The following is a 12,887-nucleotide window of genomic DNA, read 5'->3' as shown; positions in this document are numbered from 1 at the left end:
TTAGATGACTTTAATTCTTTTGTTTGGAGACGCAATGGCTCAGTGGTTAGGGCAGCAGACTCGCGGTCGGAGGATCATGGTTTCAATTCCCAGACAGTTTATTGAGCGAAAACACCTAAAGCTCCACGAGAGTCCGGCAGGGGGGCGGCAACCCCTGTTGTACTTTTTCGCCGCAACTTTCTCTCACTCTTTCTTCCTGTTTCTTGAGTAACGCTGCGATGGACTGGCGTCCCGTCCAGCTAAGGAGGTGGGGAACACATATGCCATAGAAACCGGGAAACCAGGCCCATGAGCCTGGCTAGGCTTTAGAAGGGCGCATATAAAAAGAAAAAATTCTTTTGTTACCATATTTCTATGGAAAATAATTTGGGAAAGAATTAAGGAATTTAGTAAAATAACTTTGTCATTTATAAATTTGGTGTTTGGAACTTAAATTATCAGGAAATTTTGAATGAAGGTTATGATTGAGTTCACTTTAAAACTGTAAGGTTTCTGGCATAAAGCTATGGGTAGTCTCAGGCTGGTTGTCATCAAAAGGGTTATCTTTTATCTTTGGCTTGTTTCACTCATTAGTCTGTGGTTGTGCTGGGGCACAGCCTCAAAAAATTTTTGTCAAACAAATTTTTTAAAGCTTGGTACATTTTCTATTACTCTCTTTTGCCAAACTGCTAAGTTACGGGGACGTAAACACACCAACACTGGTTGTCAAGCAATGGTGGAGGGCAAACACAGAAGCAAAGGCACACACACACACACTTCTATTTACCCCATCCACTCACAATGCTTTGATCAGCTTGAGGCTATAATAGAAGACACTTGTCCCCAGCAGTAGGACTGAACCCAGAACCTTGTGGTTGGGAAGCAAACTTCTTACCACACAGCGACATCTTGATCTTTTCATTGCATTATGTTATTATTGTTGTTGGTCATATTTATTGCCTTCATTCAGTGATAAAAAAAGTAGCTTTTAGAATGTTGATTTAATCAGGTCACAAGTAATATAGATATCTTTTTTGCTGACTCATACATAAATGCTTTAAAGAATAAACAGTTTCTAATTTGGTCTGTACCATCCTTAAGTGAAATTGTGAGATTTGAATACTTTACATGCTTTTCTGTATTCACACATTTGCAGGCTGTTGAAAAAGGCCATAAAATAACTGAGTGAATATATATATATAAACAAATAAATATTTAATCAGTCACACCATGCTATATGTTCAGACATCCACTTATGTACATACGCTCGCTCACTCACTTTCTCTCTCTCTCTATCTTCACATATACACACACATGCACTCACATATACATTCTCACATACATACACATAGATACAAAAATGCAGGGCCTCTAAACTAAGAGACAGGCAAACTTGAAATAGAGACAAAGCATGTCATTGATAAGGCCATGAATGACAACTAAGGACTTTGACAAACCTAGCTGATTGACTGATTGACCAAACAATTAGTCAAATAAATGATTAGTTAATTGGTTAAATAATTAACTATTTGACTAATAATACTTGTGGCACTGTGTTGGTTTCGGCGACGAGGGTTCCAGTTGATCCGATCAACGGAACAGCCTGCTCATGAAATTAACGTGCAAGTGGCTGAGCACTCCACAGACACGTGTACCCTTAACGTAGTTCTCGGGAAGGTTCAGCGTGACACAGAGTGTGACAAGGCTGGCCCTTTGAATTACAGGTACAACAGAAACAGGAAGAAAGAGTGAGAGAAAGTTGTGGTGAAAGAGTACAGTAGGGTTCGCCTCCAACCCCTGCTGAAGCCTCGTGGAGCTTTAGGTGTATGTGTCACTGTGTAGTTTAGAAGCTGACTTACTAATAATGTGGCTTCGGGTTCTGTCCCACTGCATGGCATCTTGGGCCAGTGTCTTCTATATCCTAGGCTAATCCATGCCCTGTAAATGAATTTGATTGAAAGATGTCTGTCATACATGTGTGAGTCCTTATCTCAACATTACACAATGGTTGTAAATGAGTGTTACTGCTATACAATGTCGTTAGTTTTCAAACTTCTGAAGAAATAAGTCTGGTCATGAGGAATACATTACTTAGATGGGAAACAAGTGAGGGTTGATGGCCATGGAAAATCTGCGTCAACAAATTCTGACCTATACAAAACATGGAAGAGTGTATCTTAAAACAATGACGATGATATATAATTCCAATATATGTGTGTGTATCAGTATATAATCTAATGTATAATTGTTCTCTTCCAGGGCCAGCCTATAAACGTACGGGACTATTGCGGTTGGATGCCGATACATGAAGCTGCAAATCTTGGCTTCCACCTCATAGTGGAGGTTCTGATTAAGCATGGTGCCAATATAAATGATGTTGGGGGCAAAGAGTGTGGTCATGTGACCCCCCTTATAGATGCTGCAACCAATGGCAACATAGAAGTCATGCAAGTGCTCCTCAATCATGGGGCTGATTTTACAATTACAGATGCCAGGGTAAGTTAGTTGACTTTTCAGTAATGTTTACCAAACATTGAGTGGAGGCGCAATGGCCCAGTGGTTAGGGCAGCAGCCTCGCGGTCATAGGATCGCGGTTTCGATTCCCAGACCGGGCGTTGTGAGTGTTTATTGAGCGAAAACACCTAAAGCTCCACGAGGCTCCGGCAGGGGATGGTGGCGAACCCTGCTGTACTCTTTCACCACAACTTTCTCTCACTCTTACTTTCTGTTTCTGTTGTGCCTGTAATTCAAAGGGTCAGCCTTGTCACACTGTGTCACGCTGAATATCCCCGAGAACTACGTTAAGGGTACACGTGTCTGTGGAGTGCTCAGCCACTTGCACATTAATTTCACGAGCAGGCTGTTCCGTTGATCGGATCAACTGGAACTCTCGACGTCGTAAGCGACGGAGTGCCAACAACGAAACATTGGTATGAAGTCTGAGAGAGAGAGAGAGAGAGAGAGGAGAGAGTTAGGAGGGAGTACAAGAAGAAGTTATTATGTTCATCTCTATCCTTATGCCTTAAAGAAGGAATTTATATCAAAGCTGCTTACAAGATCAATTTAGCAGTAACCTACCATTCATTGTAAAGGAATAATAATGCATTGAGAAGAACAGTTATTGTGAATTTTCTTTCCTTTTCCCCCCTTTATTTTCTTTGTTTCTTTCTTTCCTTTTTCTCTCTGTTTTTCTCCCCCCTCCTTTATTTCTATCACATGACTTTGTAAATAAACAATCTGGTGTTTTTATTTTAATGGCCTACCAATATATATATATAGTGAGTTTCTTTGCCCTAGGTGTTGGGAAGACACTTGGCAAGAAATGGAAACAAAATTGAAAGAAGAAAATAATAATAATAATAATAATAATAATAATAATAATAATCTTTTTTGCTTATAATGGAGGAGAGGGGTCAGTCGATTACATTGACCCCTGTACTCAACTTATACTTATTTATTGACCCTGAAAGGATGCAAAGTGAACCTCGGCAGAATTTTATCTCAGCTATTTTTCATTTCTATGTATAGAAAATGTACCACACCACACCACACCGCCACCATTATTTATGTTTTTTTGTGTGCTTCAGGATCGAACAGCTCTGACATCTCTGATGGAATGGCGTCAGAACTGTGATGATGTAGATGAGGAGACTGAGCAGCAGTATCAGTCAATGGTTCGATACCTACAGGAGAAGATGGGGATCAAAGGTAAGTAGGGGCAGCTACCAAGGAGGGGATAAGGCAGCAGTTTCTTTTTTATTTGTTTATTTTTGTTTCATCATTTATTTGAAATACTTTTATCTCATTTCAAACTTTGACAGTTTTGGCAATCGTGCACAAAGACAGCAATGGGTGGGTGGGTGGTCATCTTGTTGGTTCTAATGATCATCATTTGCAAATATTTGAGAGTTTTAAGGAGCAGGTGTGGTTTGTAGCTATTAAGTAGGTACAGGTGTTGTGTGGTTCAGAAGTTTGCTTTCCAACCGCATGGTTTCAGGTTCAGTCCCACTGCATGACACCTTGGGCAAGTGTCTTCTATTGTAGCTTCAGAATAAACCTGTTCTGTATATATAAATTGCCTGGTGTGTATGTGTGTATATATATTTATATATATGTTGTATATAGTAAGTTATTTCTTTACTACTCACAAGGGGCTACACACAGAGGGGACAAACCAGGACAGACAAACGGATTAAGTCAATTATATCGACCCCAGTGCATAACTGGTACTTAATTTATCAACCTCTGAAAGGATGAAAGGCAAAGTCGACCTCGGCGGAATTTGAACTCAGAACGTAGCTGCAGACGAAATACCGCCAAGCATTTCGCCCGGCGTGCTAACGTTTCTGCCAGCTATGTTGTATATAGTGAGTGTCTTCATTATCATCAGATTTTTATGTCCACTTTCTCGTGCTCACATGGGTTGGACAAAATATTTTGAGGCAGATTTTCTACGGGCCATGCCTTTCCTGTCACCAACCCTTACTTGTTTCCAAGTAAAATAATATTTCCCTTAACCAAACATTGTTTTCAGAGAAGATTAGAAATGAAGGACATTGCTTATATGATGGTAACACACGTTTAGAATCAGTGAGTGAATAAACTGGTTTTGTTAAGCTATTTAGATGATTTTCTACTGTCAACTTTGGTAGTTTGGTGAATTAAGTGCTAGATAACCATGGGCCATGAGTGAATTCCTGAGGTCTGATGCACTCCATAGGGTTTGTTGTTGGCACTCCGTCGCTTTCAATGTCGAGGGTTCCAGTTGATTTGATCAACGGAACAACCTGCTCGTGAAATTAACGTGCAAGTGGCTGAGCACTCCACAGATACGTGTACCCTTAACGTAGTTCTCGGGGATATTCAGCGTGACACAGTATGACAAGGCTGACCCTTTGAATTACAGGCACAACAGAAACAGGAAGTCAGAGTGCGAGAAAGTTGTGGTGGAAGAGTACAGTAGGGTTCACCACCATCCCCTGCCGGAGCCTTGTGGAGCTTTAGGTGTTTTCGCTCAATAACTCCATAGGGTGTGTAACTAGCTACTTTCAAAGAGCAGAAATAACTGTGTGAGCTGATATCATATCTGTCTGATAAGATAAAAAGATGTTACTCAAAGTTACTGTAGTAGTTAGTCTAGTGGCCCTTTTTGTAGGTGTTTATTCTAGGATGTTTGGTTACACAGCAGTGGAATTGTCCCAAATGCAGAAACTTTGTTTCATTGTGCATCTCATGTAAGCTTTTAGAGAGTCAGCAACTGTTTGGAGCAGAAGGTTTTTTGGGCCTGAAAGGGAACACCGGTTTTTTGTGAAGCAGTTTTTGTCCCATTATCAAAGTGATGTCATTAGTGATTGTGAGGCCAGGAATTTGTTGCAACACTAAAGGATTTTGTTGTGGCTGGTCTAAGACTAAAGCAATTGAGGCAAATATGTGTTTTTCTTGTTTTTGTGTATATATATATCATTTTTTTGTGTTTAATTTAATATATGTATCTCTCTCCACTTCCACTAGATGTCAGTGTTTTGCGTCGAAAATTAGCTGTAACATCAACGAACTGGTGTTCAGATAACTCTGACGACAACGACAGTCCGCCTCTAATTAATGAGACATCCCGCAAGAAGAGAGACAGAAAAAGACAGAAAGAGTAAATATCTTTTTAATTCATCTTTTATTTTGACATTGAAGAACAAAAAATAAGGTTACATTATTTTGCTGTGTGTTTAATTGTTGTTAACTCCTCCTCCCATCTAGTTACCTCTAACTGAGCAAGATGTATGATAAAAGACATCCAAGCTCTAATATTCCCATCTTTTGGGTTTCTTTTTTTTTTTTTTCCAGACATAGTGTATCTAGGACTATCATCATCATCATCATCATCATCATTTAACATCCGCTTTCCATGCTAGCATGAGTTGGACGATTTGATTGAGGACTGGTGAAATCAGATGGCTACACCAGGCTCCAATCTGATTTGGCAGAGTTTCTACAGCTGGATGCCCTTCCTAATGCCAACCACTCAGAGAGTGTAGTGGGTGCTTTTACGTGCCACCGGTACGAAGGCCAGACAGGCGGTACTGGCAACGGCCACGCTCAAAATGGTGTAGTGAGGAGTAAATGAAATTTTATATTTCCAGATACCCCGTCTTCTGAAGTTATCTTAATATTTTATCATTATAAAACTTTTCGTTTGTAAATAACCTGCCATAAATTTATATCGTAAAAATACACCTATTATTTTATATAAATTCATTACAATCACAAATTTAACGCAGATTATAGTAGTCTAACGGTCTATAAGACAGGAGGTTGTTTGATCATGTATACAAATTAAAGAGAAAAAGTATTTAACCCTTTAGCATTTAAACCAGCCATATCCAGCCAAACTTTTCCATTTGTTTTATGTTTAAACTGGCCGGATCCAGGCTCTCACATCTATCCTACAATGTTATTCTTCTTCAGACAATCACATCATCGAAATCTCAAGGATATGAGATAATGCATGATGAGTTCAAAACAATGTGAATCTGTAAGCATTATGATTGATAGAATAACCTGAACACTAAAGCATTAAGGAAGTGTTAGGATCATCCCTCTCTACAGTCTGAGTTCTGAGTTCAAATTCTGCTGAGGTTTTTTTTTTAACCTTTCATTCTTTTGGGATTGATAAAATAACTACCAGTCAAGTACTGGAGTTGATTAATCAACTTTCCCTCCCCTCAATAGCTGCTAGCCCTATGCCAAAATTTGAAACTATTATTATTATAAAGTTAAAGAAGTGATTTTAAATTCTCAAATGCAGGATAATGCTAATAATATAGCCTGAACAGGATAAACTACCCTTATTTTGCAGAAAAAAGTGTTGGCGGCCAGCTATTATTATTATTATTTTAAAATTGATTGGAGCTTGTTTTTTTAAAAATTATTTCATATATTAATTTTAGTTTTTTTTCCTCTACCTCCTCTCTTTTTCTTTTATTCAGTAATCTATCGGAGTTTATTGAAGATGATAATTCTACTGGAGGATCATCAGACTCTGAAACAGAATTATGCCACAACAACAGCAGAAACATCATTGAGCAGGAGTCAGCAACTGATGCTTACAGGAATGCCATGTCAACTGTGGGTAGTAGTGCAAGACAGCGATTGCACAAAAGTGAGTGCAGCAGCAAATCGCTGCAGCGACGCAACAAAGTTGGATCCAGCAAGACAGCTTTGATCTCATCAGAAAAATATGTTGATAGTGATTGGCTTATTGAAGATGTCCAACCATCCAAGCGGAAACGGCTTGCTCCGAGGGGTAATTATTTTACAACAGGAACAGCTGTTCGAAAAGCTTCTGAGTGTAAGGATTCTTCATCCTCCATCACAGCAATGAAACCAGGTTCCTCCTCCTCTTCCTTAAGGCGCTTCAAGTCAAGGACATATTCTGTTATTGACGAGGAAGATGACAATAACAGCAACGACAGCAGCAATTCTCTACCTCCGTCAAATCTTAACATTAATTTACCTAATACCATCAGCAGCAGTATTGCTGAAGAACACCAGTTTAGTAGTGAGAGTAGATTTAGTCCTACATTTATACCTGAGTCGAACCAAGAGGCTGTCACACTTTCGCAGATATTCCATCAGAATTCTGATCTCAATCTCACTGATGCTGCAAACTTTACAGATTCAATAAAGAAACCATCTACATCATCGTCATCATTGTTATCATCACTGCAATTAAGAACTAACAATGTTTCTTCTGGAATGGTCCAGACGGTGTCCAAAGTGTATATTAAGGTTGGTACACTCTACTTCTGTGTGCCTCTTTCCCCCAGGTAAGCCCAATGTTTCTACATCTAACACAAGATGAACTTTATCAACATCTAAAGCAAGGGTTCTCAACTGGTGTCCATATGGACCCTGGGGCTCCCTGGATGCAATTTGTAAATCGGGGATCCATGGTTATTTTTCAGGGCCCATGACAAAAAAAAGTGCTTCAGGCCAGTAAAGTTTATGTGCAATAAATTCATTATACTTCCACAATACACAAAATATTTTAAGAATTTTTCTTTATACAGTTCTTACTAATATTTAATTATAAAAATATAATTGGTATTTTTAAACATGAAATGTTTTGTGGGGCGAGGTCCACCCAAGTAAAATAGAAATCAAAGGGGTCTATATGTAAAAAATGGTTGAGAATCTCTGCTAAAGTATCAAGGGAATCTTTAACCTTTTTGATAGCAACCTGGCTGAAACCTCTATAGTACAAATGTCTTGTTTTCAAAAGTTCTGAATTAAAATCTTCCTCCAAACCTTATTTACAATTTATGTTCTTAACACTAGCTTAATGATAACTAAGTTATTTTACTAAATTCTTTGTTATATTTTAAATTAATTGAAAGAAACACAGAGCATCTCAGCAGAAATATGGTAACAAAAGGATTAATAGGTAAACCACATGGTTGTAAGTTCAGTCCCATTGCATGGCACTTTAAGTAAGTGTCTTCTGCTATAACCCCAGGCCGATGAAAACCTTATGAGTAGATTTGATGGCTGGAAACTGAAAGAAGCCTGTCATATATGTATGCGCACATGTATGTGTATGTTTCTGTCTCCCTGTTTTAATATTGCATGATAGTTGTAAATCAACATCACTTTCATGCAAGCAGTGTCTTTCCAATATTCTAAGCATGTCTGTCCATGGAGGAAATATTACCTTACTCAGAAACAGATGAAAGCTGGTGACAGGCACTGAATCTGGCTGTAAAAATTCTTCTTCAATAAACTCCATCCAAGCCATGCTATCATGAATAATTGGATGTTGAAACTGTTGTGTGTATTGGGTAATCTTTAGAGGGTACAAAAAAAAGGATCAGAACATATTTGTTCCTTTTAGTGATGGTATTTTAGCAATAGTTACCCTTTCTGTTGCCAACCCTTAACTGCCTTTTTTCAAGGCACTTTTTGTTTTTACTCTACTAGACTTTCGAAGTGTAGAGGTACCGGACACATCATATCATTTTCAGTTTGGTTTCTTTGGCTGGTTATCCTTCCTGTCACCAACCACTTTACAAAAACAGCAAAAGAACACATATACCTGATTTGAAATTAAGTATTGGGGTCAATTTACTCGACTAAACCCTTCAAGGTGATGCCCCAACATGGCTGTAGTCAAATGTCTGAAACAAGTAAAAGATAAAAGAAAAGATGTATAACTTCCTCATCACCTCGACCATCACCATTCCTACAACGACCACCACTGTTTGGAAAATTCTGTGTAAAATTTATTCATAGATTTACAGAAGGAAATCTGTACATGCATTTATAGATGCGTGTATGCATTTGTATGTAGAAGTTCGTGCATGCATGCATGTGTGTGTCCTATGTTGGTTCTTGTTTACTTAATAAATTGTCTCTTCCAGTGATCGTTCAAAAACAATACTTTGGCTCAATCAAGAGACCTCTCGCCGTGTCTATGCCCAGTGCCAGTTGAAGCCAATTCTGTCGCTGACTACGAAATCTGGGGCCCTCCTTGATCCTGATGACAAAATCTCTATGGTCATTGAAAATGGAGAAGAGGTAAATATATATATGGCAAATAAAGGACGGAAGATGAGATATATGAGTGGAATTCATACATGGAAACTGAAAGAGGTCTGTCGTTTATATTTATATGTGTGTGCCTGTGTTTGTGCCCCCACCATCGCTTGCCAACCAATGTTGCTGTGTTTACATCCCTGTAACTTAGCTGTTTGGCAAAACACACCAATAGAATAAGTACTAGGCTTACAAAGAATAAATCCTGGGTTCGATTTCATTTGGCTAAAGACAGTGCTCCAGCATGTCTACAGTCAAATGACTGAAACAAGTAAAACAATAAAAAGCTATGCCATTTTAATTGTGAGCAACATTGAGCATCTCTGTTAGTATAAATATAAAAGTAATAATTTGACATTCAGGTATACACCTTGTAGTATGCAGTTCAAATGCTATTCATAGTATTTGGTTACTTGACGTCATCAACGGGGTAAATCCCACTGGATTTACTTGGGAAATTCCTTTGAGTTCGTTGAGTTTATAAAAATATGAAAGAAAGAAAATGGAATTCACAGGACTCTTTATTATTCACTATGATTGTTTCAGCCCATCGTGCACCAGTACCTCACAGGTGAGATGCTGTACTAACATTTATGGTGCATTGCAGGTGCAAATGTGTCTCATCAGGTGACTTATCAAAAGGTGCCTCATTTTTAATCTCCATTTCACTTATTTCTATTTCAATACATTTAGTTGTAATGTGTTGTGTCTATGCTAGCAATTGGGTTATAAGGTTGAGAAAACCTGTTGTTAACCCTTTAGCATTTAAATCGGCCATATCCGGCCAAAAGTATTCTGCCTGTTTTATGTTCAAACTGGCCAGATCTGATCTCTCACACCAGCCCTACAATATCGTTTTTAAAATTAACAGCTACCTCATCAAAATCTCATAGCTACAAGATAATGCATGATTAGTTCAAAACAATGTGGATAAAAGAAGCATTAATTTTGGCTGAATAATGCGAACACTAAAGGGTTAACCATATTGAATTTTATAATCACAATGCCAGTAATCGTAATAAATATAGCCCCTCTATATCAGAACACTCTGATGAGGTAACACGCTCTAAATCTGGTGAGATGCTGTACTAACATTTATGGTGCATTGCAGGTGCAAATGTGTCTCATCAGGTGATTTATCATAAGGTGCCTTGTTTTTAATTTCCATTTCACTTATTTCTATTTCAATACATTCAGTTGTTGTAATGTGTTGTGTGTCTATGCTAGCAATTTGGTTATAAGGTTGAATTCTTCTCATGTAATCCAGAAGGTAACTTACAAAGAATTGAAAATGAAAAATAAAATAAAATATAGAAATAGGTAAATGAATGAATATGTTATACACTGATAATAAAAGTGTATAATAACATCAGAAGGGTCAAAACAATTGTAGTGAATAGAGAGTCTTGTTAATTTCATTTGTCTTGTTGATTTGACATTCAGGTATGCACCTTGTAGTATGTTGTTTAAAGGCTATTTGTAGTATCTGGCTACCTGAAATCATCAACAGTAAATCTCACTGGATTTACTTCAGAAAATTCTTTTGTGTTCGTTGAGTTTATAAAAATCCAGCTGTAGAAACTCTACCAGATCAGATTGGAGCCTGGTGTCGCCTCCTGGTCCACCAGTCCTCAGTCAAATCGTCCGACTCATGCTAGCATGGAAAGCGGACGTTAAACGATGATGATGATGATGATGAAAGAAAGAAAATGGAATTCACAAGACTCTTTATTAGTCACTTATATTTTTTATCTATATAGTCGCAGGAGTGGCTGTGTGGTAAGTAGCTTGCTTACCAACCATATGGCCCTGGTTCACTCCCACTGCGTGGCACCTTGGGCAAGTGTCTTCTACTATAGCCTCGGGCCGACCAAAGCCTTGTGAGTGGATTTGGTAGACGGAAACTGAAAGAAGCCCGTCGTATATATGTATATATATATATATATATATATATATATATATATATATATACACATATATATATATATATATATGTGTTTGTGTGTCTGTGTTTGTCCCCCACCATCGGTTGACAACATTGCTGGTGTGTTTACGTCCCCATAACTTAGCGGTTCAGCAAAAGAGACCGATAGAATAAGTACTAGGCTTTCAAAGAATAAGTCCTGGGGTCGATTTGCTCAACTAAAGGCAGTGCTCTAGCATGGCCGCAGTCAAATGACTGAAACAAGTAAAAGAGTATGAGTATAGTCTTCTTACTGTTTATGATACAAAGTTATTCTGCTCTTTGTGCATTTACAGCTGTGTAGATTGAACCACTTCTAAATATCAGTGTATCTTACTTAAATAGCACACCATTCTGTTGACACAACCAACTGTGGTCTTGCAGGGAACAGAAGTTGATCCCCAAATTGCTACTCTTTCTTCACACGTGTCTATATTTTTTTTGTTTTCTCAGCTTGAAGGTTGTGTCACTTCGTGGGATCTGCCTCCAGTCCAAGACCGTTACACAGAAGCTTGTAAAAGTAATAAAACAGGTAAGTTTGCTAAAACATACTTTTTAGCATTCAAAATATTAACTTTACCTAAGTATCATAAAGTCACTTTATTGTTGAAGTGTTTCCTTTCTTTCATATCTTTTGCACTTAATGATCTTATACTAACCTATTTTCAACTTAAAGTAAATAATATTGTCAGCCTTGACATTGTTTTTTGCTTCATATCTTTTGCAATTACTATAGCAGACTGAAGGCACAAGGCTTAGTTGTTAGGCTATTCAGCTCATGATCAAGGTTGTGAGTTCAATTCCCAACGATGCATAGTCTGCTTGAGCAAGACACTTTATTTCATGTTGCTCCAGTTCTCTTCGCTGGCAAAAATGTGTAGTACCTCTATTTCAAAGGGCCAGCTTTGTCACATTCTGTATCACACTGAACCTTCCTGAGAACTATGTTAAGAGTACATGTGTCTGTACACATGTGTCAACCACTTGCACATTAATTTCACAAGCAGGCCATTCCATTGATCAGATCAACTGGAACCTTCATCTTTGTAAGCGATGGAGTGCCAGTTATCTATATATATATATATGCATATATATGTGTACATGTATTGTACAATACAAACAAGAAGGTGATATTTTTTGAACCACAGCATTGCCATTAGAACTGCAGAAATAATGGCTAAATTACCCTGACAAGGTGGGAAATGTTATCAACAAACCCATGGCTGTTTGTTGACAAATCTTTCCACCTTGTAATGGTAATTTACAATACACATTCGACACTTCTAATAAAAACAAATGTAAGTTTGTTTATATATATATACATGTGTGTGTGTGTATATATATATATATATATATATAT

The 12,887-nt window shown here is 37.9% G+C and overlaps 1 protein-coding gene across 1 annotated transcript in view; it reads left to right on the top strand.

Moving 5' to 3' along the window:
- Positions 1-12,887, top strand: part of LOC106872470 (tonsoku-like protein) — a 118,364-nt gene that overhangs the window by 97,158 nt on the left and 8,319 nt on the right. Inside the window, exons 13-18 of the mRNA XM_052976512.1 lie at positions 2,239-2,475; positions 3,567-3,687; positions 5,491-5,623; positions 6,960-7,799; positions 9,390-9,546; positions 11,981-12,059. Of these exons, the coding sequence (XP_052832472.1) occupies positions 2,239-2,475; positions 3,567-3,687; positions 5,491-5,623; positions 6,960-7,799; positions 9,390-9,546; positions 11,981-12,059 (1,567 nt within the window). The remainder of the gene's footprint in view (positions 1-2,238; positions 2,476-3,566; positions 3,688-5,490; positions 5,624-6,959; positions 7,800-9,389; positions 9,547-11,980; positions 12,060-12,887) is intronic.

This window comes from Octopus bimaculoides, chromosome 24 (assembly GCF_001194135.2).
Source record: "Octopus bimaculoides isolate UCB-OBI-ISO-001 chromosome 24, ASM119413v2, whole genome shotgun sequence".
NCBI lineage: Eukaryota > Metazoa > Mollusca > Cephalopoda > Octopoda > Octopodidae > Octopus > Octopus bimaculoides.
Note: the sequence above shows the minus strand (reverse complement) of the source record. Positions and strands in the feature narration are given on the sequence as shown.